Raw genomic sequence first — 13,841 nt, 5'->3', positions numbered from 1 at the left:
TCAGTTTGGTTCTGCTTCCTGTCTTCTGCAATTCAACTTGTACCAACATCACACTTTCTTAATCATTGACTCTTCCTGTCTTGATAGAAATCAGAAAATTCTTGTACCTCCTTTTATTCATATACAATTTGTAAGGATGATCACAGATTAGTTAGCACACCCATAACTATCCATGTTTTACATTAGATCCTCAGAACTTTCTTATGTTGTAGCTAAAAGTTTAGACCTTTTGATCAACATCTCATTTCCTTGTACTGCCTGCCATGTTCCTGGCAACCACAGGGCTAGGCCCAAATTTTATGGGTTAACCACTTTAGATTTAACATGTAAGATCATGAAGCAGTTTTTCTCTATCTGGTTGCTTTTATTTGATATATCCATTCAAATTTTAAAAAATTCCCATTTTTGTGACTGAAGACTTTCCACTGTATACATGTACACATTGTGTGCATAAATGATTCTGTGTGTGCTTATGTATGTATGCAAATGTGTGTGCATGCATGCATGCATATGACACATTTTTACTTTTATCTGTTGATGGACATTTTGCTATTAACATATATTAGTAATTGTGGGACTGCTGTTGTCTCTTTGACAAACTGATTTCATTTCCTTTGGACATATAATCCTAGTCCTGGAACTGCTGGATCATAAGTAAGCCTATTTTTAATTTTTTGAAGAAAGCTTCACATTTTCCATCATTTCTACACTAATTCACATTCCTATAACTGGTAAGTATTTTCCTTTTTCCACATTCTTACCAGCACTTGTGATTTTTTATGGTTGTTATTGTAGCTGGGCTGAGTTGATAATCTAATTTTGAACTTCCCTGATGGTTAACAATGTTGAACATTTTTCATATATTTGTTGGCCATCTGTTGCCTTCTTGAAAATATCTATTAATCTTTTTTGAAGGTTTATTTAATTTTATTTTATATGTATGGGTATTTTGTTTGCATGTATGACTATGCACAATGTTTGTGCAATGCGTACAGAGACTAGACGAAGGTGTAAGATCCTTTGAAACTAGGGTTAGAGATGGTTGTGAGATACTATGTAGGTTCTTGGAACTGAACCTCAGTGCTCTGCAAGCAGCTAGTGATTGTAACCACTGAACCATCTCTCCAGACTCTTGATCGTTTTAAAGTTGAATAACTTGCTTTTTTTGTTGCTAAGTCTTTGAGTTCCTTATAATATATTCTTATGTATTTACTATTTTATATTTATTGTCAAATTCATTTTATTTGTCTCTTTTGATGTTGTATGAAAATCAAATTGATTTTGTGTTTTGACACCATATCCAGATTTTCTAATATGTAGATTTTTAAAGTTTTTATATAGATATATTATTTGCAGATAGTATTAACACCAGTTCTTATTTTTAACTCTTATATCAATTTATGAATAAAGCTATTGTAAACATTATTGCAGTTTTTGTATGTTGATAAATTTTTAATTCCTCTGGATAAATTAGGAATTCAATCACTGGGCCATATGGTTGAAAATAGGTTTAGGTTTTCATAAAACTACCATACTATCCTCCAAGGTGATCATATAATTTTGCATTCTTACCAGCTAGGAGTTATAGTTCCTTTCACTCTACATCTTCACTAGTATGGGGTGGTGTCAGTAGTCTGACTTCTAGCCATTCTATTGGTTATTTCATTTTTATTTCCTTAATATCATGTGATGTAGAGTATCTTCTCATAAGTTTATTTGCCATTTGTACATAGTCTATAGTAAGATGTCTGTTATGCCCATTTTTAGTAAGATTCTTTCTTTATTGTTTATTTTAAAAGTTCTTTGTATGTGTTGTATGGCAGTCTTTTATCAGGGATGTTTACTTCTGAAATGTCTTTTCCTAATTTGTTCTTGCTTTCCCTTTCTCTTGATAGTGTTATTTTTTAAAGAAAAATAATGACATCAGTTCTTTTTTTTCATCACTAGATACAAGATCTTCTGTTTTATTGTAATAGCAGTGCCGTAGTTTTTCATTTTACAGTTAAGCCTAAGATCTACTTAGAGCTAATTTTGTGAAAGGTATAGGGTCTCTGTTTAGATTTCTTTTATAAGTGGGCATTCAATTGTTCCAGCACCCGATGAAAAGATAATGTTTTCTACAGTGCATAGCATTCACTTCCTTTTTTTGTTTTTCGAGACAGGGTTTCTCTGTAACTTTGGTTCCTGTCCTGGAACTATCTCTGTAGACCAGACTGGTCTCGAACTCACAGAGATTTGCCTGCCTCTGCCTCCCGAGTGCGGGATTAAAGGCGTGCGCCACCATAGCCCGACTGGCATTCACTTCTTTTTCAAAGTTTAGCTGAACATATTATGTGGCTCTACTTTAGCATTCTTGATTGCAGTTTATTGAAATATTTGTCTGTTCTTTCACCAGAGTTTTAAGAAAAAATTCTAGGCTCCAGAGAGGATCCCAGTGGACTAGGTTCCACTTGCCTGTTTGAATATGCTAATTAAAGAAGTAGACAGAGAAAGAATTTTTAACCAATGGGATTACGCTAGATCAAACAAAAAAAAAAAAAACGAAAACAAAACAGATTAAAAAATAGATTCATTGACCCCAGGTCTATCTTAAGGAAATTTTAAGAATTTATAGGAGAGGAAATAAATCAGAAAGAATTGAGGCATCCATAGCTGAGGGAATGATGATGTTAGATAGCTGACAGAGTAGGTAATCTTCTTCAGCCTGGTGATATGAGCAACCATTATCTCAGTTCTGGTTTTAGAGAAGTTGTTATCACAGTCATAATTCGAAGGAAACAATCTGGTTTCCATGAGATGATCGCTCCTGCTCAAGGGTGTTGTCTCTATTCCCTTCATGGAGAAATTGCCTCCATTTGGGGGACAACATTATGGGAGTAATCTGTTCTTTGAGGCACATCATTTCTTGGGGATACTTTCAATCTTTTGTTATAATGACATTTGCTCATTAGCCCTGACCTTCTTAGAATTCAAGGTACCTGAAGAAGAGTGGGAGTTAGAGGGAAAAATTTAGAAAGGGAAAATAGAGCCAGAGTGAAATAAAATGGACTTAGGCTAGTAACTGAGTTTTCGTTTAGTACGACACTGTCTTGATTACCATAGCATTAGAATAAATAATGAAATCAGATAGTGTCAGTTCCTATTATTCCAGAAAAAAATATTGTTTTCAATGTGTCTTCTTAATCATGTCCTATGTAAACAGAGATGAGATTTTGGTGTTTTGTGACATGAAGTCTTAAATTGCCCAAACTAACTTCAAACTCATCATGTACCCTAGATTGGCCTTGAACTCTTGGCAACCCTCCTGCTTTAGTCTCCTGAGTGCTGGAGTTATAGGCATGCACCACCATGCCTAGCAACAAAGAGAAGCTTAATTTCTTCCTTCCTAATCTGTATATTTTTCTTTTCTTGTCATATTTCATCTTTTAGTACTCATAGTACAATGTTAAAAAGCAGTGTGAAAAGGGAACATCCTTGATTTTTTTTCTTATTTTTAGGATGAATGTTTGGAGTTTCCTACCACTAATTATGTCATTAGCTATAGGTTTCTTTGTATGTTTTCCCTTGCTTCCTTTCATTTTCCCCTTTCCCCTCCTCTCTCCTCCCTCCTTCCCTCCTGCTTCTCTCCCTTCATCCCTTCTGTTCCTCATTACCTTTCTTCTTTAGTACTACAGATTAAACTCATGGCCTTGAGCATGCTAGGCAGTTACTCTTCCACTAGCTACAACCCCTGCTCTGTAACTTTTTTTTTTACCAAGCTGAGGACATTCCTCTTTTTTCCTAGTTTACTGAGATTCTGTTCCTTCCTCTCTTTCTTCCTTCTTTTCTTGATTTCTTTTTCTTTAAACAATGTGTATGTTTGAGTGTTTGGTTATGTACATGCTAGTGCAGGTACCTATAGAGGTCAGAGGCATTGACTGTCCTTGGAACTGCAGTTACAAGCACCTATGAGCCACTGATGTGGGACCTGGAAACTGAACTCAGATCTTTGAAAGAGCAAAACTTGCTCTTAAATAAACACTCAGCCATTTGTCCAAACCCTTTTTCTTATTAAAATCATGAATGGGTATTGGATTTTGTCACATGGTTTTTCTTTATCTGTGGATATGATTTGTAATTTTATTAGCCCTTTCTGAGTATCAGAAGTTTATTTAGCAAAAAAAGTCACATTAAAAATGCACATGACCCAATTTTGCACCATAGTTAAACAGGCTCTTTGGGGTAGGCATGGACTTTTAGGCTGAACACCTATTGTTTAGGGTCTTTCCAAGGCTTCTAACATGAGGATGTTGTTTACTCATATTATCACCATTCCAGTGTTAATGTGTTAATCTGCTGCCCACTATATGACATCTACACATACTCATCAATCTCAAGATACATAAAGGGGTCAAAGCCCCACAGTATACCTTAAACTTAATAATGAGGAATATAATGATTGATTTTCAAATGTTTAACCAGACTTGCATAACTATTATAAATACTACTTGTTCATATTAGATAATTTTTCTTAAGCACCATCAAATCAAATTTATTAGTATTTTTAGAATGTTTGCCTTTATATTTATGAAATATCTTGATCTATAGTTTCCTTATAATATCTTTGACTTTGTATTAGAGTAATTCTGGCCTTGATGAGTTAAGAAGTACTCAATATGCCTTATAGACATTTCTTCTTTCAGTTCAACAACTATTCTAAATTTTGTTTCACTACCACATCTGTGTAATAAGTTTCTGATTCTAGATTAGTTCAAATATCTGTCTTCCTGCGCCCATACCTGGGTATCTGATTATGGTTGCAAAAGAGCTCAACTGAGTCCTTAATGCAAAACACAATGCTGTTGTTCTATGCTAAACTTGTTTTCTTACTTACTACAAATTGATATTTCAAACATTTTCTCCTGAAACTCACAGGTCTATCTCCACTATATTCAAGCTCAGAAGACTTTTTTAAAATAAATTCAGCAAATACTTGTTAATTACTTGCTGTATTTCCTTCTGATTTATGAAGAGAACCAAAATCATTACACAGCATAAGTATCTTTAGAATCTGGACTCATTTTCCATCTCTTGGGGAATGGTTTCTGACTTCCAGCTACATTTAATAGCAAGCTTTTTGTATGGAAATTATGTATTATGCATCCCTGCTTCTCCGGAGCTATAGGCATAGGCCCTGGGGAGGATTTAGACTTGGATTTTAGTTTCAATGGATATTGTCTTGTAGCACTCACCACTCCAGACTCTGTCTTTCAGGTGATGTACAAAGCCAGTCCCTGAGACACAGGGATAAGCGGCTCAGTTTAAATCTGGTAAGTTTGACCGTTTTGTTCCTTTAGGTTTCAGTTTGACCAGAAATAATCTGACCTATATGTGATATTTTCTTTAAGTCTTCTGAGATTCGGTACTCTGAATCTCTGAGAACTCTTTCAGTAATCCCCTAAAGATTTGAACTGATTTAGGTCATTATTAAAGCACTGTATTATACTTGAAGCATGTATTGTTATTTTGCTCGTTGCTATGAAAAAAGTACTTGACCAAAGCCACTTAAGAGAAAGGTTCATTTTGCTTCATGGTTTATTTAGTTCAGGATTCCAAGATTCAAAGAGGTTGGCACTGTATACATTCAGAGTGGGATCTCCCTTTTCCGTTAAATCTCTCTAGAAATACTCCCAAAAATGTATCTCCGAGGAATCCCAAATCCAGCCAAGTTGATAATCATAATTAAGTTCCACAGAGCAAATCACTAATTCAAAATTATTAGTGTCCTAGCTTCAGATCTTGGAGAGTTATCTATTCTCATGTGGATTCAGACACAGAATTTTGACTAGGTGTTTGTCCAATTTTCACTAGAAAATTCAGAGTTACTCTGGGGGTAATTTGGAACTGAAACTGAATGCACAGCTATAGTGCCTACTAGTATCAGTTTGCATTTGTGGTCTATAGTTTCCAACCTATACTTATTCTGTCTTGCAGCCATGTAAGTTTTCGCCAATGTATCCCACAGCTTCACTCACTGTTGAAGACAGCTATGTGCCCATGAGCCCCAAAGGCACTGTTTCTAGTCTGAGGCCCCATTATAGCCAGGATGACTACATCCCAATGAACTCAAGCATGCTACCCGAGTTACCTGCAGATTTGGAGCCACCTCCAGTGAACAGAGATCTCAAGCCCCAGAGGAAATGTAAGGCATTTGACTAGGATTGTTGTGTTGGGTAGGAGGGCAAGCTCCTTCCTTATTAGAAAGAGTCAGGAAGTGTTGGCACACACCTTTAATTCAGCACTTCAATGGCAGAGGCAGGCAGATCTCAGTGAGTTTGAGGCCAGCCTGGTCTACAAAGTGAGTTCCAGGAGATCAAGGACTGTTACATAGAAACCCTGTCTCGAAAAACAAAAAAGAAAAAGAAAAAAAAAGATTATTAGAAAGAAATAGGGAAGAATTAGGATGTTGGGAGTACCTTACGTTCCAAGATTGTTATGATAAAAAGAGCCAGGGAACCTAAAGGTACTCAGTCAGGCTCTGAAAATGCAACCTACAAATTCAAGTTCATACCAGAGGGCTTAGTTTTTGCTTAATTTCCATAATGAAATACCAGGAGTAAGCGGTGAGAATCATAATGGAAGCCACAAAACATCTCATTTAAATAGCTTTTGAATGTATAATGCTAGTCCTCTGGAAGGCAGCCTACTATATATAGTCTTTGACAGCAATTCCTTAATGTCCTTCATACTCAAGTTCATTTTATAACTTATTGCTCTGTCGATACCACATGTCAGCAGGGGTAGTGGTATGGAAAGACTTCAACTGTAAACCACATGACTACTGTGTTCACAGTGCAACCTTTAGCTCCTGTGTTACTACTCCCAGGCAGCCCTTCTGATCTGCTAAGCATCATAGACATACAAGGATAAGAAAAAGAAAAAGAAAAAGAAAAACAGATCAAAGTGAATTCTTTTTATTTTTTTTTGAAATTCCTTTATGTATGTGGGTATTTTGCCTGCTTTTATCTCTGTGACCCACATGCATTCGATGTCCACAGATGCCATAAGAGAGCATCAAATCCCCTGGAATTGTAGTTACAGGCAGTTTGAACTACCATGTAGGTGCTGGGAACAGAACTGGATCCTCTGGAAGAGCAGTAAGTGTTCTTAATCACTGAGACATCAAAACAATTTGGCAGCAAGAAGGTCTCTGTCAGCATGGTTTTCTTCTCATGTAGTTTAGTGGAGGAAATAGATATCAAAGCAGCCAGATAGGCCACTGAGGCAAGTACTAAATATGGAGGCTGCTGCCTTGAGCAAACCAAAAGGAAACCATGCCATCTGGGGTCACATTCTAAAATACAGTCAAATAATCACAGTTGTCGTTTCATTATAAACTGTGGGGAGAATGCATGGAGCATAAGCAAACAAAAGCATGAGGCCTGTGGTGTGGGATCTGGCACTGTCTGGAGGCTAGAGAAGGCCACCCAAAAAAGGGTCCATTGAACTGAGATGTGAAGATGAGTAACTAGGGAACAACATGAGGAAGAATATTTAGGTGAGAGGACCCTTAGAACCTGGTGATCATTTCTGCTTCTTAAGACATGTAGAGTGTCTGGAATACATTGATCTTCCTGAGGTTACAGATTTCTGTGTATTGGGTTAATACTGTGTTTCCAGTTTGGTTTCCATTGTGATTCATGACTGAGTTCCCAATACATGTTTGTTGACTAAATGTATACTATGAGACCATTTATTCAATAGTTGTCCTTATCCCCAGGGAGCCAGGCAAGAATGGAATGCTAAGCTTCTCACTCATCATCAGTAATTTCTGTTAGTATATTCTAATTTGGCATGTAAAGAAAGAGGATTATGATAACTTTTATAATCTTTAAATTCCCTGCTTAAAATTACTGAGTACTAACTATACCGAATACCTGTACTGTTTTTTATAGTACGGCCACCTCCCTTGGACCTGAGAAACCTTTCCACCATCCGAGAACACACATCTCTAACCAGGACTCACACTGTGCCTTGGTAAGCCTCAAATCTTAGATCTCTTGTGGTTGAAACTCATTTCATCTTGCTTAAGGGAGCCAAAGGAGGAGTCGGTCTTGTGATCAAGAATCATGAGTTTCTAGACCACAAAGGATGGTATGTGACTGGGTTCTTCTGGATTCTGAAGCCTGGAAATAGCAGTGTCGGGGACGTTTCTCTCTTCCTTCTGTACCTATTCTCTGAAGAGCTCTTTTCTTTGTTGCATGATCCTGCTCTGTATTAGTCGGGGTTTTTCAAAGAAATAGAACTGATAGAACAAATATGTATATATTAAAAGAGAATTTGTTAAAGTGCTTTACAGGATGTGGTCTGAGTAATTCAACAATGGTTGTCTCCCAACAGGAAGGCCAGGAATACAGTAGTTGTTCAGTCTATGATGCTAGATGTCTCAAAAGTTCTAATCTGGTGTTGGAGTCCCAGGGAATTCTCAGAGAGATCCTGGTCTTTAGTCTCCATTAGAATCCTAAAGAAATAGGTTCTAACACCAGTGAAGGAATGCCTAAGCATCAGGATAGATGAACTTGCTAATGAGAGTGAAGGCAAGCAGTAAAAATGCAAAAGCTTTATTCCACATTTTTTTATGTGAGCTGCCATCAGGGTGTGGCCCAGATTTAGGGTGGGTTTTCTCACCTCAAATGATAGAATAAGCAACATCCCTCACATCTGTGCCCAGCTGCTTGTGTTTTAGTTGATTCTAGAAGTAGTCAAGTTGTCCAATATTATTAACTACAGACTCCAAGATTACTTACATGCTTCAATTCCAGAACCAACAAAGATGGACTATTTTTATAATCCTAATACAGACTTCCAAGGGAGACAAAATTAAGGGATTCTGTCAGATTGGAATAAAGTAGTGCACAGATAGCACTACTAACTAGAGAATTCCAAGTTTATGAATTGTATCTGAGAAAAGAACTTTCAGAGAAAATGGGATTGTTTATGGGCTAGGTACACAAACCTTAACACACATGTGCCTGTTCATTTTACCTTCTATAAGCTGCATTTTCCTAGCTCATGATAAATGCCACAGGACATGGTAACTTTTTTTTGAGGTAGGGTCTCTCTATGTAGCACTGGTTGGCCTGGTGTTCACTATGTAGACTATGAAGGCATTGAACTCACATAAATCTGCCTTTTTCTGCTTCCTGTGTTCTGGGATTAAAGGTAAAGGGATGCACCACCATACCCACACAGACATGCTAACTTTGTAAAGCAGAATTCTGCAGAGAGCTTCATTTCCAGGCTGAGCTGTAGAGACACATAGCCTGTTATTCTGTCTCAGAAGGAAGTCAGAAATTAATATACTGTCTTTCTTGTCCTTTCAGATGAATGAGTACACTTTCATTCTTCTGGCTACTTTGATAGCAAAAAGACCCCAAGGAAGGGGAGGGTTGTTGTCATCTGGTTGTTTTTTTTTTTTGTTTAGATTTTGCTTTGGAATATTTTTTTTATTCTATCAGTCAGCTTTATTACTTTGAAGCATTTTTCTTAATTTGTTGTTGTTTACTAAATAAGATGTATTTGTATGTGTTACATGATGGGCTTAGGAAAAAAATAGTTGGGAAGCATTTGCTCCAGGGTGGGAGAGGGCTACTGGGAAGTGTCTTCTTCAAGAATTGTTTGGGCCAAAAGGAAGCTATGTCTGGAAGGGGAGGACTCAAACCCCACAGGGCTGTGTCTGTTCCTGGCTATGTTTCACAGCAGCTGTAAGACATTGCATTGACTTCATCTGTATTTTTTGGTCTTAGCAATCGAACCAGCTTTCTCTCTTCACAAAGAAATGGTATTAATTCTGCAAGATTTTTTGCCACTCCTTCTTCCAAAGAAGAAGAAGAAAGCTACATCCAAATGGTAAACTTGTATTTTTTATGTTCTTTTTCCTCTCCAAATCTATAATCTTGAGAGTTCGTTATGATAAAAGCACATTCCTCAGAAGTCTCTGTTCAGTCATAAAGCACACTTGATTGTAAAACCAGGTCACCCTTTTTTTTTAGATTGGGAGCAAATTAATTTGAAGCTAATTTACTTTTTTCTTTTTAAAAGTGTATTGTAAGGGTGTGCATGTGTGTAGTATATGTGTATGCATATGTGCATATTTGGTGCATGTGCACATGTGTATGCACATACATGTGAAGGCCAAAGGTTGACATCAGGAGTCTTCCATTATCTCTGTTCGCCTTACCATTTTTCCCATAATCTTAGGATAGGGTCTCTCATTGAACCCAAAGCTCACTGATTTGCTAGGCTGCTTGGCCAGAGAATTCCAGGGATTCATCTGTCTTCTCTCAACCCTGTACCTGAAATATAGATATATGTAATCATGCCTATATTTTATGTGAGTTCTGGAGATCTGAACTGAGACCCTAACATTTGAGTGCAAAGCACTTTATCTTCAGAGCCACGCCTCAGCTCCCTTAAAGTTGGTTTTCTTTCTTGCAGTATTCAGCTTTTTATACCATTTGAAGTCCACATTATTTCATGAGAACCTAGGACCTAAAGTCTGTGTTATGGAAAATAGAAATGGTAGCCGATTCTTTTTTCAGAAAACTGTGATGTTCTGTATGATTCCAATGGGTTTGTAATTCTCTAAATGTCCAAAGTCCAGGCTGTGAAAACAAGTTTCTTGGAGGCTTTATTTTATAAAAACACCTGCCTCTGAACTTTCTGAAGATTTTTCTTTTAGGGTCTTTCTGTAGACTTGAGTGTGTAAAGATGTTACATGTTTGTCCTTTGATTAGCCATTCACAATTCAAGAGTGTTAATATCTTCTTTTTGTCCTGTTGCCCTATTCTCTTAATGTGGATTCTTTAGCTAGAACTGTATCTATTCACAAAATAGAAATGGGAAATTCCAGAGAGAATTTCACTATAAACATTAGGTTTTGAAGAGATCTTCTCCATCCTGCTAAGCCAGGATGATGTTCAAGACACTGATATATACTCTTAAGAAGATAATCTTATCCTCCTATGTATGAGGAGACAAGGCGATTAAAGTACATTGTGTGCATTATGAAATTTTCAAAGGATGTATTAAAATATTATATAAAAATAAAAGTCTAAAATGGATTACCTCTAGGACAGTAACAGCTGACTGCTTCATTTTGTCTTATTTGATAAAAGTTGTGCTGTGATTCACTTAACTATATGCAGGTGGGAAGTGACTCATATATAAATCTGCTGTGTTCTTCCCAATATTTCTTACATTTAGTAATAGCCCTTGGGAAACTTCTAGAAGAAAATATTCTTGTAAAGGATCCTGAACAGCTGTGCTCTGTCTCTGGAGAACAGAAAAGGGAAGTAAACCTAAAACATTATGGAAGCAAGTGTAAAGTTATTCCAGACACCAGCAGTTTGCTTTTGATATTTGAGACAGTAAGACTGGTAATTTCATAAACAACACAGTTAAATACTGATTACTTGCATAAATGTGTATAGGTTGTCAATGAATGTGTATTACTGAACAAATTGACACAGAAGTTGAAGAGCAGGCAATAGTGGTTGATGGTAGATGTGAGCAAATTACTATGTGAAAAAGGTGAGGGGGGTGTCTTACCTCATTCAGCTGCATTTGTTTTAACTTCAGTTTACAATATACTCTGAAATGACTTGCTTATACCTTGTGCCACACAATTTCCCAGTATGATAGTCACAGCTAACATGATGGCTTACAACCAGTTTGGATTTTAATCAAATAAGGAGGTTGTGGAGGTCCCTGGTACAGTTTTTCTTGGTTTGCAGTTCTCTGAGTTTGGGTATATAGAGATAGATGAATTTAGATAGACAGATAGATGGGAAAGAGGGAGGGAGGGAGGGAAGAAGAGAGGGAGGTAAACAGAAAGAAAGAGAGAGAGAATGCTGAACATTGTGCCATCAACCCCAGATATTCACACATTCTATCTCTTTATACTCTTTATACCAACTCCTGGTATCAACTGATCTATTCTTTATAACTATCATTTTGGATTGTCAAGAATGTTACATAGAGAGAATCATACAATACTTTTGAGTCTGGCCTAATTTACTCAGAATATGATCTGAAATTCATCCAAATTGATACACATGTCACTACTGTTTCATTGCTGAGTAACATTCCCTTGTATGGATTGTCCACATTTTGTTTACGCACTCACCCACTGAGGAACATTTGGTCTCTTTCAAATCCAGGGGCAAGTAGAACAGTTATAAACAGTTTATATTATTTAATATACAATTTATTATAGTAAAATACATGTAGCACAAAAATTGCCATTTTATGGGTTTTGATCCTACTGCACGTACTGGCTTTGTGAGAGCCTAGGCAGTTTGGATGCTCACCTTACTAGACCTGGATGGAGGTGGGTGGTCCTTGGACTTCCCACAGGGCAGAGAACCCTGATTGCTCTTTGGGCTGACAAGGGAGGGGGACTTGATTGGGGGAGGGGGAGGAAAATGGGAGGCAGTGGTGGGGAGGAGGCAGAAATCTTTAATAAATAAATAAATATTGCCATTTTAACCATTTTGAAGTATATGATTAACTATGTTACTTATACTTCACCACTGTTCATTTCCAGGCTATTTTTATCATTTCAAGCACAAACTCTGTGCCCAATAAAAACTCACTCCCTGTTCACTTTCCCCAAGTCCCTGGTAACTTCTGTTCTATTTTACATCTTTATATTCTAGGTCCTTTATAAAAGTAAGGCTAGCGCTGTTAAGATGGCTCAACAGATAAAGATACTGACCAACAACTGTTATGACCTGAGTCTTCTTCCAATATGGAGGCAGCCAACCGTGTGTTGTGGCCTGTGTGTGCACACACAAACTAATAAATGTTTAAAAAGTAGAAGCATACAATATTCTTTTGTATCTGTCTTTCATTTAGCATAGTGTTTTTAATATTCATATATGTAATGTGTGTGAATATTATTTAATAAGATCATACTATATTTTCTTTGTCCACTTACTGTTTGGTGGACATATAGGTTGTTTCCAACTTTGGGCTGTTGTGAATAATGATACTGTAAACATCAGATACAAAAATATATCTGAGTACCTGCTTTCTCAAATCTTTTGAGTATTTGCCTACAGGTGGAATTGTTGGACCATATACATACAGTCTATGTTTTAAGGAAACACCAAAATTGTCTTCTACAATGACCATGCCATTTTACATTCCTACTAGCAAAACCCAAAGATTTCAAATTTCTCCACATCTTAACATTTTTACTCTCCCCCTTTTTGTAATAATTACCCTAATCAATATGAAGTGGGTTTCATTTGTCTTTTCCAAATTAGTAATGACATTATATATCTTTAATGTACTTGTTTACCATTTTGTTATCTTCTTTTATTAGTTTTTGTTACTGAGTTTCAGGTGTTTCTTCTATGTTATGAACATTAACCCTTATCTGTAGTAGGAGCTGTGGGCTGCATTCCTGCTGCCCAGCTGGGCCGTCTGGCTAGCTTATGCCCCAAAATAACAACACACAAACTGTATTCTTTTAAACACTGCTTGGCCCATTATATCTAGCCTCTTCTCAGCTAACTCTCGCACCTGGACTAGCCCATTTCTAATAATGTGTGTAGCACCCCCAAGGTGCGCTTACCGGGAAGATTCTAGCCCATGTCCATCCTGGGTCAGAGCTTCATCGTGTCTGCCCAGGAGAGGGGAGCATAGCAACTGAGCTCACTTCCTCTTCCTCCCAGAATTCTGTTCTGTTTACTCCACCCACCTATGTTCTAACCTATCAGGGCCAAGCAGTTTCTTTATTAATGAACCAGTGACCTTTCTCCATCACTTATCAAGTGCATAATTATAATTTATAG

General features: G+C 37.0%; 1 protein-coding gene across 5 annotated transcripts in view; it reads left to right on the top strand.

The window, feature by feature from the left end:
* The window catches only part of Gab3 (GRB2 associated binding protein 3), a 122,519-nt gene that overhangs the window by 97,419 nt on the left and 11,259 nt on the right, over positions 1–13,841 (top strand). For all 5 annotated transcript variants that reach the window (XM_050124947.1, XM_050124945.1, XM_050124946.1 and 2 more), the window contains exons 5-8: positions 5,254–5,309; positions 5,974–6,181; positions 7,935–8,016; positions 9,786–9,888. In XM_050124947.1, the coding sequence (XP_049980904.1) occupies positions 5,254–5,309; positions 5,974–6,181; positions 7,935–8,016; positions 9,786–9,888 (449 nt within the window). The remainder of the gene's footprint in view (positions 1–5,253; positions 5,310–5,973; positions 6,182–7,934; positions 8,017–9,785; positions 9,889–13,841) is intronic.

Source organism: Alexandromys fortis, unplaced genomic scaffold (genome assembly GCF_014885135.2).
Source record: "Alexandromys fortis isolate MF-2015 unplaced genomic scaffold, M_Fortis_MF-2015_v1.1 scaffold_225, whole genome shotgun sequence".
NCBI lineage: Eukaryota > Metazoa > Chordata > Mammalia > Rodentia > Cricetidae > Alexandromys > Alexandromys fortis.
This window is presented reverse-complemented; position numbering and strand designations above follow the sequence as displayed.